The 13,221-nt window shown below is 39.9% G+C and overlaps 2 protein-coding genes across 5 annotated transcripts in view; both read right to left on the bottom strand.

Moving 5' to 3' along the window:
* Window positions 1-848: 848 nt before the first annotated feature.
* Window positions 849-13,221, bottom strand: part of LOC105284944 — a 167,459-nt gene continuing 155,086 nt past the window's right edge. For all 4 annotated transcript variants that reach the window (XM_011348829.3, XM_020033441.2, XM_026970570.1 and 1 more), the window contains one exon: window positions 849-2,514. The gene's annotated coding sequence lies outside the window, so the exon portion shown is untranslated. The remainder of the gene's footprint in view (window positions 2,515-13,221) is intronic.
* Window positions 856-13,216, bottom strand: LOC105284943. The gene has a single exon (XM_011348826.3). The coding sequence runs from the start codon at window positions 8,197-8,199 to the stop codon at window positions 5,467-5,469; it is 2,733 nt and encodes a 910-aa protein (XP_011347128.2). The 5' UTR covers window positions 8,200-13,216; the 3' UTR covers window positions 856-5,466.

Genomic DNA, 13,221 nt, shown 5'->3' with positions numbered 1-13,221 from the left:
CAGTAGTTTTATATGCTGATAAATTCATGTGTATATCCATGCCCACGTGTTGTGCTCCTACATTATGCGAGTATACGATGCGTGCTTAAAGAATCTATCGCGTATGGCTATGATTGCGCAAGTTGCCAATCGACCGCGATAACGGAAACAATGCATCGGTGCAGAGTAACTGCAAGGGAGTAACTGATGTGCAGTAGCGACTATGATTTGGCTCGCGCTTATCTCTTTTGCGTCTTTAATCCTCGTCGAGTGAGCCAAAGCGAAATATTGCAGGTTCTTAGGTAACAGTCTGCAATTTAGAATTCACGCACGTAGTACGAGAAATTATATACGTTGCTGATTAAATGGAAGAATATAGCCTCATTTTATATTATCCAAGAACTGATTTCCCAACTTTCCTCTATTACTAAAAATTGTTACATAATAATATCATCAGAGGAATGCATAATTCTGTATACAATTTCTTTCAATGCAAACTTTACTAAAATTGTTAAATTGTTAAAATTATGATGTTATTACCATAAATAACAACAAACGTGCCTAATACTTCATAATTTTAATATTTCATGATTTTAAGAGATTTTGAAGAGAGCAATTTGGTTGCTTTAAGTTGATGCTTGAATTATTAAATTAAATCTATATACACGATTAAACTTATATATATATATATATATATATGTTACTACACCGAAACTAAAGTAACTGAAAATGTTTAGTTGTTATAACCGATTAGTTTTTTCCGTGTGGCATCTTGCAAAAACCACGCTGATGATAAATTAATAACAATGACGCATGCGATCTTAAAAGATAAATTTAAAGATAGACAGGGAGAATAACAAGGCGTGAAGTTTTTAAAATAATCTCTTATATTTTCTTTCAAATTCGAATAAAGTTCTATATCATATGAAGCGTGCCATACCAAGACATTATAAGTGCAAAACGGACATTTTGTTGACATTTTGGCACGTTTCATATAATCTATATGAGTGTGCATATTATACAATATTTAATACAATAATTCTTGCGTCTCGGAACGTACAAAAAATCATCTCAATGCCTTTCTCTTGCACTCATCGAACATTAAAATAATATATTTTTACTCTCGCTCTCTGACATTCTGCTATGCACACGTACATTCGTAAGCACTCTTTCTCTTTTTTTCTTCCATTTGTTACTTTTCGATAAATCACAATGACGAATATGATCACTTTGTGTAAAACTCGGCATTAATAGAAAACTATATACGCAAATAAATACAAAATGAACGATGTTATCGTTATTAATCGTCATCGTTATTATTAATCGTCATCGTTTACAACAATGAAGATATCGATAAATTGTTCAACTGTTCTCGATTACCGCATTTTTGAGCTGCCGTACGTCGCAGGGACCGCGTGCTTCTTTTTCTCGTATCGTTCACCAAGTATGTGCCAATAAATGTATGTACATATAAGATAAGATATCGATGAGCAACAAGTCGCCGAGTAATGGTTAAATCGTCATACGAATTATATTGATTGCACACAAGGTGTGATAAAAGAGAAACTCAACGTTCTTGCGAAGTACATGATCGGGAAGATATAGAAATGAAGGCGCACGCAAAATTCCATAAGCTTATTGAATTCCTTTCCGAGATTAGGGAATCTTTGTGTCACATAGAGTAATAAATAAGAAATAATTTTAAAATACTGATATTACGCTTGCACGTGAAGAGGGGGCACTGGTGGATATTCGTAGATTGATTTTTCAATTCGCATTTTCGGACGTGCAGAATCTTGTCAAGAAAAGATCGATTCTTTTTACATGTAATAAACAGGTACTCGTTAAAGAGTACATGCACGATGCTTTTTGGTCCTGAATTTTCTCCTCGCGCAGGAGATTGTAAGGCACGAGCAATTCGAAGGCACCGGGTGAATTTAGAAGGCGCATTCGTCGTGTATAAGTTGATATATCAAAATATAACTTTCGCTATATGTATATATACATATATATATGTATATGCATATATATATATAAATTCATATGTGCTTTCTATAATCTTCGCTCTAATTCTCTATTACGTTTATTTATATACACATATATATACATATACATATACTTGTGTTACATGGACTACAAACGCGGGAGATCGCAACCGAGACTTCCCTTTTGTATGGACTTAAAAAATATTGCTTATATACGCCTTATGCTTCTTGCTGACAGACTCTTGTAGTATATACGTGGCATACGTACTACATACAAACACAAGCAACACGCACACGAATGCACTCACACGCATACAAGGCACTTTGGCGGAGATTTATTTTTCGCGCAATAGAGGGTCTTTTTGTCAGTCGATCTCTTATTTAAAATATCTGTTATGTAAAACATATTATGGCATATGTAATTTATTATGGCTTACGATTACGCTTTTATTGTACATTGCCGCCTTGACTACTGTGACAATCGCAAGCAAGGCACAAACGTATTTCCCTTTCAATCTCAATCCTCGGACTTGGTTGGCGAATTCTTCAACTATGGAAAGAAACATATTCCTTATTATATATTTCATACACATTCGCATGGTATATAATTAGAATCTGAGCGAGATTAAAATTGTATTTACATTACGCAATTTTTAGAATATAATACCAAACTGGAAAAAATGCTGACCATATATTATTTGAAAACTTATAGCAATTATATTTACGTGAAAACAGACAGACGATGCAAAAGAGAGTGATATTCCTTTATCGCAATATGTTGCCTCATGAAAGTAATTATTATAATATCATGTCATGAATTTATTATTCGTGAGACGATAAATTAGAGCTCGGTACGAAGCGATCGCACAGGCAATAGTGTTGGATAATGCTGCACGAATGAGCTCGATTAAGCGTGAATATTGAAACATTAATGTAACTGCCCTGTCTGCTACAGTGATTTACAGAATTGGCCTTCTCCCTCTCGCTCGCTTGGCAACTGTTATTTAGAAATCCACTGAATATCAATTTCCTTGGCTTATCATTAAAATATGAACAATATTTGGAAGGTATGATCACAATACCGCATGAGATTTATTTCAGATACAATATAAGTATTTTACGAGAGAGATTCGTGAATAACTTGAAGCAAAATATTAATTGATACAAAGAAATTGAGAAAATGTATGCAATACTATAATTACTTAGTATTGCAATGTTCCTTCCGGTCTACAAGCAAGATATCTTTTACAATCTAATATCAATTTTTTTATAGCGTCAATTATGATTCATATCGATATTTCTTTGATAATTCGCCAGCAAAGCCGGACAAAAGTTATTTATCTTCTCGAGGATCGTAATAATCTCGACATACAGCGCCGATTTCAGTACATTGAGAACGAGAGCGCATACATTTTATAAAAACATATATGTATAATTATCACTTTCAACATTGTGATTTATTCTAAGAAATATTATTAGTTTATTTCTAGACAGTTTATATTACAATATTTAACACTATACAATTTATATATCCCTGATCTCATCTCATGATCAAGTTGAAACGTCGCGTGATACTATCTTGATTTAAATACATTACATAAGGCACATGATTTCCTTTTAGAGACATTCTCGTTGTGTCTTTTTAATCCCATTCAGTCACCATTTCCCACATTACAATTGACCATTAACCAGCGAATTAATTATCACCAATAAAATCTTTTACGCTTGGTATGCACACGATAAAATCCTCTTCATTTATCTCTGTATGGTTTTAACATATAATAGTGAGCATATTAATCACAAAACATATACTGTCATTCTTCTTTACCATTATTTAACAAATTAATTCGCTGGGAGCAAACTATCAAGCTCGCTTTCTACCAAGTCTACATATAATCTTCTGAAAATATTAATTTATATGCTATTATAACCGCATATGTGTATATGAATATGCGTTTTTATTATACATCGAGAACGTTTGATATATCTTGTGTTCAATTAAAGAAGGCACGAGAAGTGGTGTCTGCGGAAGTGATTCATTTCAACTCGAATTTCCGTCTTCTTTCCTCAACTTCTTTTTTATTTTTTCTTATTTTTTTTAGATGATTGGTACTAAAATAGCCTATTTCCTCCAACTGGAGATATATATTGAACTAAACTTCTTGAAATAAAACTACGATACATTTTTCAAAATGCATCATAGAAATCTCTAATGTAGTGGAAATCCAATAACGTCATGTTTTTTCTTAATTCTCTCAATATTTACATATTTACATATTTACAGAAAGGCCGTTTGAGAAGAAACAATAAAAGAGTGAAAACAAGAAATAGATAGTAATTGTTAACGGTTGAGATATAGAGATATAAGGACGATGATAAAGTCGCATTGTAATACTAATATGATACGCGTGTGACGCACGTGCGTACATGGAAGAAATTGTTTGAGCAATTAAATGATTTTCGCAGATTAACTGCATATTCATTCGCGATCAATGATGAAAATGCAATCGCGCGACTAGTTTGCAGAAAATCATGAGTGACGCGTCGTATTATACTACTAAGAAATCAAGCAATCAACGCCTGCCAGCGAATAGCTTTCCACGGAATATAAGGAAAAAGTAAAATATGCTTTGAAATCGTTGTTTTTGTTTAATGTAATATACAATGAAAAACTGAACAGAACTATAAACTAATTCGAATAAATATATTAAGCAAAAATTGGCCGAAAATATTCCACAACGGAGAAACGTAAAATAAGATTTTCTATTTTTCCAATAAGAAATATTGTAGAAATATAATTATCGTTTCTACACCTCATTATATATTGTACTGCATATTATACTGCAAGAACAGAAACAAATGGTTTTTTCCATGCAAAAACGATACTTCGGTCCAATTATTGCTTTCCGCAAACTTTTCTTTGATGCGATGGCTATGCTGACATAATCCTACAATTATAGCAAATGCTTCGACCTCTAAACGGCCTAGCCGATAATCACTATGCTCTAATCTCGACGATAAAACGATGAAAAAAATCTGCCGAGATATCTGCGTAATTTTTTATGGAGTAGATGAAACGGAGAGGAAGAGGATCGAGCAAATTTGCTGGAGTTGGAAGAAGACGCGCTAGCCGAGGATGCGACCATGTATAATCTCCTTCCACACCTCGGTTCGTCCAATGGCCGATTAAGACTTTATCGCGATGTATAACACGGTACCGACGATCCGTGGAAACGATAAGAGCTTACGTGGCCCGCTACGTGTAGTAGATCACGTACCGATCGATCTTTTGCTGGCAAATTTTCACTCGAGAAACTTACCAGTCGGATTTTTACTCTAAACTAATTAACTATAACGCGAGCCAATTTTATAGCCAATTTTGGAATCTTTTTGTAGCGTCATTTTCTAAATCCATCTAAATAAGACAAAACATGGATGATTTATAATCGTTCCATGCAACTTTTCATCATCCGCATCAAAATAGGAAAAGTTAAAAAAAAAATTACATGTAAAACGATGATACGCCAACGAATGCGCTTTGCTGCGGAAAACCTCTATACAGACTTCCAGACCTCCAAGAAACCGGCACTCGCAGATTAAGCTCGAAATCATAATTGTGACTTTGACCCTCGTTAAAATTGCAAATAATCTGGCAATTATTATTGTTATTATTGTTGTTGTTATTGTTGTTATTCATGTTGTGGCTACTGATAGAAGACAAATCGCTCTGAACGGCGCATTTCTTCACTGGTTTACTCACGGGATTGTCTAAATAAGGCTTAAAAGTGATGGCATCAGGATTGTTCGAAGTCGGTACAGTACTGATTGGTATAGTAATCAGCTCCGTTCGAGAAGGAGAGACATCCCGTGGCAACTTGGGCTTCACGAGACAAAGCGGCATATCTTGAGGAGGTACGTCGTAGGAGTCATCCACATCCGAACAGAATCGTTTTGGCGACGGCGTCACTTCACAACAGCAAGGAAGTATACAATGCTGCCTTTTTAGAGGCGAAGATCTTTGCTCGCATCCTTCAGAATGAGTAGACACTTCAGAATTTGCTCTAGGCGAATAACAGTACGCCTTAACTGAAGACTCCGTGTAGTTGGATTCTCGTAAAGACAAGTCTTGATAAGAGGATGTCGTTGTCGTTGACGTTGTCGTTCGATTGTCTACGGAGCAAGAGAGATTGCAGGGCTCCATAGGTTCTATCTTGGAAGATGACTCTATCTCAGAAGAGTATTGATAATACGAGGTATGTTGCGAACGAACAGAATCAACATCGCAGAAATAGAAATGCGATCGTTCCTGTTCTGTCTCAGCTTGATTACGCAACATTGAAATGCAGTTGAGTTGCATTTCGATGCACTCAAATGCAGTTGACTTGTATTTCGAACTCAAATGCGTCGAGTTCGAAATATAATTTGTCAACGTCAGATCCAACGGCGATTCACCGGAAGTGACTTCCTGGATAGGGCCTAATCGTTGGCGCAAGTCTCCTCGAAGAGCAATTTCTTCCCTGAGTTCTGCTTCCTGTTCTAACCATTTTTGTACTTGACGACGATTTATGCCGAATTTTCTTGCGGTGGCTCGTTGATTTTCCTTTACTTCTTTGTCTCGATGGAAAGCATCGAGAACGTCAAGCTTGAAGCGTAAGGGAAAGGATCGTCTGCGTGTAAAATGGCCAAATGAATGTACATTGCTGATAGAACATACGAGGGGATCCATCTCGCTATCTGACCAGCTACTTTTAGATCTTCCGGCGCTAGTAGAATCACGAGGACTCGATGGTAAGGAGTAACCGTTGCGATCATACATCGGGCTTACCGGTCCTGAACTACCCAAAGATTTGTCGACAGGTAATCGTAATGGTCGCTGATAATCAATACATGAAGAAGATGTAGCTCCTTCCTTTTCGTCATACGCTTCTTCTTCATCCAAGTCCAATTCCTCTTTGACTACGGCTTTGCAGTAATCTGTGTTTTCCAACATCTCTTCCTCTCTCTTCTCCTCGGTATGCCGCATCTCCTCCGACTCTCTCTCCTGCTGGTGCAAGAGCGAAGGGACCGATTTCTCGGAATCCAGCGGTGGACATGCGTGTGCGTGTTCATGTGCGTGCACGTGCAAGTACGGACTTGCGGAGGTTCGTGAGCAGTCAACAAAGTGAACGGACGATGAGGAGTTGCCACTATCGGCAGCTCGATGCGATACCGGCGAGAGTGGGGCCCGTGAGTTGCTGGGAGAGCTCGATGACTCGTACAGCCCTGACGTCGCCGCTGTGTCTGGGCTCGCTGGCTCTGTCTTTATCATCGACGGCGCTAGTAGCAAGCCATACGATCTTCCGTCGAATGAATCGACATTTCCATAATTTTGTTCCCGTTGCTGCGAATGTTTAGGCGAATGATTATGCACACTTGTACTGTTGATATCATTTACGTATCGATGCTCCTGATGCGGCGAATGGTAATTCGTCAAAGTCTGATATACCTTTGTTTCGTTTCTGCTGCTGAAAAGAGACGTTGTTTCTGTATCTTGCTGTCCGTCTCCATTCAACACGTAGTAATTACGGTCCTGATCCACTTGCGTGTCTGGATATACATGAATCTCTGGTATGTGGACTCTTTCTTCGAGCTCCAAACGAAGACGCTGTTCTGATGAATATTCTTGATATCCTACGGAAGTAATACACAGGGGCAAAGCCGTACCGGTGGTAGTAGTTTGAAGGCTATATTGGGGCGAGGAGGGTGCACTGCCATGCGGAGGATGAGGAGGTGGGGGCCCTTGCTGTGTAGTCAGCTCGTCGCCGTGCTGTCTGGCGAGGTTGAGGTTCAAGGCCGGCGTTCCAGGAGTCACGACAGTTCCTGTAACTTCCGTCACAGTACCATCCGATTTAGGAACACCAGCGGAAGAAATAGTCGCCGACGAAGCAGTATTTCCGTTTTCAACACTGTTTCTGAGTTGCTCCTCACATTGTAGCCATTTTTGTATTTGACGGCGATGAATACCATATTTTCTCGCAGTAGCGCGTTGATTCTGGCGACAATCCTTGTCGTGCCTATAAGAATCTAGAACTTTAATTTTGAAGACCGTTGTAAAAATACGTCTGGTACCCATAACGCCTACAGATTTTCGCATATTCTGCTGTTGGTGTTGTTGATGCACTGATTGCTGGTGCTTCGAATGAATCATTTTCACTGAGTTATCCTCACTGAGCACCTCACTCACGTCATAGGTCATGAGTTTTTTTAAATATTATATACACGCAATATCTTGTCGCACTCGTGACAATGGCCGTCACGCCGACTATCAAAGCAAATCCGAGTATACTGACGACGCAGATAACAACTACCATGAACTTTAAAACCGGCACTGAAAACGACGCACGAGACTACCTTAACGCTTAACATTGCACGATGCGATCTGACCGTGCGGCGCCGGAGTTCCTTTTAGGTCTTGGTAGATGCCGTAACTAATTTTCATCCCCACTACCGACAAGAACCGCCGCTGCTTCCCACTAGTCTTTCCCCTCCACTTTATAGCTGTCTCTCACTCTCTTATTTCCTCGAGCCTCTCTTCTCGCACTCTCAGCCTCTCCTCCATGTATCCCCACCCGCTGTTCACTTCGTTTAGCGCTTTCTGCGTTCAATGTATCACCTTCATCGCTCTTCCTCTTTCCATCTAATGAGTGCCTCCTCGACGTCCCGTTGGCCCATTCGTATAGTGCGGGCGCTAGTCCATTGCTGAAGGCAGCTACTAGTCATTCTTCTTTCTCTGTGCCACCGACCTAACCTTCTCTCTTTCTATGGTCTCTCGCTATCCTGCTTCGCTTGCCTATCTAACTACTCGCAGACGTAGACACCACGGCCGTCTCTCATATCCCATCCTTTCTCTCTTCCCTTTCACACCTCAACGCCGTAAAACTCCGCCATTTTGTAAGCTCACTTCCGTTAATGACGCGCGCGGGAAACGTCACGCCGGCGTGACGACGACGCTCTCGGCGCCATGTTGTCTGCCGAGGATGTCTGACTGCCTGCTTGCCGCGCCGCTTAGCAGCTCGCCGTCGCAGCCAGCCAGCATGGAGCCTCAATTTTTACTCGCCTTTCTCCTTAAGCTGATTATACCTCTATTCGACTTCTCGATATACGGAATTAAATACAAATCAAATGATTTTCTATCATTTATATAGCACATACGGAAAGGGGGGCAAGGAATCTGTACAGATTTTACGAGTAAGAGCAATATTGCAAGCTATTGAGATAGATAAACATAAATGGTAAGATGTATTCCTTGAAAATCGAAACGTGTATATATAATTTAGACCAACGGTAAGTCACGACATAAAATGATGTGACTATTATAATATACATGTATCTTACGTGCACTCTCGACTCAACGGTAGCACTGGAAATTTTACAGTCTGGTAAAGCGGCTAGTGGGTGACGAGATCTCGACTTCCAGGAAAAGCGCTTATGTCCATACAAGCTCACGACTAATGCTAAGCTTATTGGGGTTAAAACAATCCACATTATAACTTTGTGATATCAATATCGTATTTTGCTAGTTCTACTCAGCAATCTCATAGTTTACCGTTAAATGCGCGTTAAATTTTTCAGTATTTTATTTATGTACGATTATTTTTTTGATAAATAGAATTTCGTATTTTTTCTTTTTCTTTCTCTTTTTTTCTCTTTCATATCATTGAGGGCGCTTTTGAATGAGATTTGAAGGTATATGATAGCCTCTTGCATATGCGCCGTGGAATGAGATCATGTTGTTTTTGTGGCGTGAGCCGACAGTTAATATGTTTAGCTTCACGCGCCGTTGCCATGTCTTCTTAGCCACACGTAGGCCGCAACACATACAAATGCGTGGAGAGACCCGCGAGGCAATGACGCAAGCCGCACGCTCGCATATACTTCGATGAACGAGCGCGTGAGCAAGATAGACCGATAAAAAGAAACGGACGAGGCCTCGTAAATTTCCACGATTCGCGCCACCAGCAGAAACCAAGGATGCCGACGAATCCTCTCGCAGTTCTTTGAAGAGGCACCCTACTCTATTTCCAAGAATCACGGCGGCTATTCTTGTGCCCGCCGATCACGATGAGGCCCCCTTTTGAGCACGTCCGTCGTGCAGCAATAGCGGCAAGAAGGCACCTGCCTCCTCGGCCTTCACGTAGTTATATAGGTACGATTCATCGCTCAAGTATTCCACTATCCATCTCCTTGAAACAGAGATCTCCCTGTCAATTTTCTATACAAGTAATTAATAACGTGTCCGTTATACCACAATAATGTTAGTAATTTATCAATATTTTTTATTTAATTCGTACTGATGCAATAAATTAATCACAAGTCGAGCAAACGTATAATTTTAGCTCTCCTTTATTTTTCTGCTCTTTGTCCTGCTTTTTGCCTCTTCTTCATTTATCCTATTCTGCCTCTCGTGCTTCCGCGAACAGTCGAGAGTATTCGTTCAATATAATATTGACGGTAAGCATCATAAGGAAAACATCGAGGCAGCAGCAGCAGACCGGCAGTCGCCTAGTGCAGTACGACGGCTGGCACGGCTCGTCGGATTTGTCCTTGGGGCCGAAGGTAGGCGCAGCACGAAGATCGAGGACGTGGCAACGCAGCACTCGGGCGCCCCCTCTTTTGTCCGCCGGCCGGTCTTGCCAGACAGGGTGTCGCCAGCTCGGTCGGCCTGGTCGTTCGGGTGAGCGCGAGGGACGAAGAAAGGGAGAGCATGATGGAGAACAGGGAAGGGAGGGTATATACGTGTACGTATATATGTCTGTGTGCAATAGAGCAGCATTAGGGGGGAAGGGACGCGCTATGGAGGGAATCGTTCGAACGGTCGACGTAGGAGAGGTGAGACGAGGAACGAATGCAGCTCGCAGGAGATCGCTGTGTGCGTATTATAGGATCGGTCATGGACCTACATTCACGCAGGCCAGGTATGTTTGAAAACTCGCATTCTTCTGGAATGTGGCCTGTGGAGCCCCCTTTGGCGATCTCCTGCTTTTCTCCTCATTCGCCGGCCCTGCAAGCTTCTCTTTAGCACGGTGGACGTTGCTCGACGCCTACCTACACCCTCTTCTTGCCCCGTCTTCCTTCTCCAATCCCCGTTCACCGCCACATTGCTGTGGCCACCAGCTTGGCGCCCCAAATAGTCGCGTAACCAGAGACGCGCCTCTGGCCTGGCTTGGTCGAGCCAGACTTCTCGGCGCCCAAATGATGTACGTCGACCATTCTCTGTCTCTCTTCTTTCTTCGCGCTCGTTCATGTGGCTGTAGTAGCCTTCGCTTTCTGTACTCTTCTACGTATTTATGTACAGATATGCCCTTCGAGCAGACTATAGGAATGTCAAAGAACAACGAAGAGAAAAAAAATAGACGGGCCAAGTCTCTATTTACTGATGTTCCGACTTGCAACACCTTGCTTCCAATCCACTGTTCGTGGCTCTTGTCTATCTTATTCGTATTGATTTTAAATATAAAGAAAATAGGAGCACGAGTTTTGCAATTACAAAAAAATTTGTCTTCATTTTTTATAGATAATTTTTAGTTTGATTTATTAGAATAGAAGTTTAAATCTCTTGGTAAAAACAACAAATGCGTGCAAATATCTATTTCGTCGGAGTTGATCCCAGAATCCTGTTAAATTTTCGTCAAGTTGGCCATCGTTCAAAAATTCGTATTATTTTGCAATGCATGTTTTGTGCTGACCACTGTTGCCAGAATTTGTTTCAGGCTTTCAAATTTTATCATTTCTGAAGTCGAATTTTATTTATAATTGTGCGTCTTTTAAATTCTTACTTCACTATTTTCTCCCCTCTCTCTCTCTCTCTCTGAACTGTATAAAAGACGTTATTTATCCAATATGATACAAATCGCAAAATAAATAAACTGCGTTCCTAATTTAATGATTAATATTTAGAACACTACTACTTTTTCATCATACATAAAATACATTCCGATATATTATAGCCTGCATTTATAATTTTATGAAAATATTTGTATTCTCAACTGATATGAGTACATAATATATTCCGTTGAAAGTACGGTCACTCGATAACAGCGGAATGACTGAAAGAATTCGTGAACTATGACATGTTGCGAATGGAAGTGCGATAAGCGATCATGGTCATTGGGAAACAACTGTGTATGTATGCACATTCATCTTTTATCCAGGGTAAAGAATGCGAGTCGTTGAATTCTAAAGTTTATAATAGAGTTTACAATAGAGTTTATAATCTACACTTATTTATGTACTGTGCAAATGTTACAAAAATACACAAAACACACATATAAACATACATATATACATACGCAATGCATACCACGCACGTGCACGTGTCATGCATACACACTTTAATGCATGTATGCATATATAGAATGCTCATTGCATATATGCGTGCATAGCTTCGAATCTAATCATACATACGAGCAAAGACAGATTAGCTGTGTGCGTAACTGCTCATACATTTTTTAAACTCAAATAATTTATGCCTCTGGATATTCTAAACAGAGATAACAGCTTTCTCCCTCAATACTTGTCAAACAATTTCTTGATAAATTAAATTACATTTGGTAAATGTTATTTCTGAATAAGAGTCATGAATATCTGTTATTTAATATTTGCAGTAACGTCTTAGAATATTATGCTATAATAAGAAATTAGTAGTATAATTGGTAGTAATAAATTTATGCGTTATATCTTGATTGTTTATTTCTATTAAAATACATCGAGCACGATCGTAATTTTATGAAAATAAAATCTTGTGATCGCATGTCATATAAATGCATATGCGCGTTCAGCCGGCCCGCACTTTCGTCCACGTATCAATGTGGAAGTGTATCTCCCTGTAGGCGGTCACGATGGCGCCTACTCGCATACCTACCTGTAACCACTAAGCGGCTAAACGCACGGGCGGAGCCGCTGCAACGGCTCTCGAAACTCTCGTTTCACCGAGATTCCTTTAGTCATGCGTCACAAGTACAAGTACGTGTGCTTGTATGTACACGTCTCTGCTTATCACGTACAGATGGGGTAGCGTCTGCTATCGTATTACGCGAGCATTAGAGAAACGGACAAACATATGGACGGCCAGCTATGGAAGAAATCGTGTGCAGAGGAGAAATGAAGCATTATCGTGAGGGTAGGCATGCGGCGTCAACGTGTGCACATGAGCAAGCTACGGTGCAACGCCCAGAGTTTCTATGACGAGCGTCACGCACATGTGTAATATACGCGCTAA

Source organism: Ooceraea biroi, chromosome 6 (assembly GCF_003672135.1).
Source record: "Ooceraea biroi isolate clonal line C1 chromosome 6, Obir_v5.4, whole genome shotgun sequence".
NCBI lineage: Eukaryota > Metazoa > Arthropoda > Insecta > Hymenoptera > Formicidae > Ooceraea > Ooceraea biroi.
Note: the sequence above shows the minus strand (reverse complement) of the source record. Positions and strands in the feature narration are given on the sequence as shown.

Excerpts from the sequence above, each read along its gene's own strand:
- LOC105284943 (XM_011348826.3), bottom strand. The coding sequence starts at position 8,199 with ATGACCTATGACGTGAGTGAGGTGCTCAGTGAGGATAACTCAGTGAAA.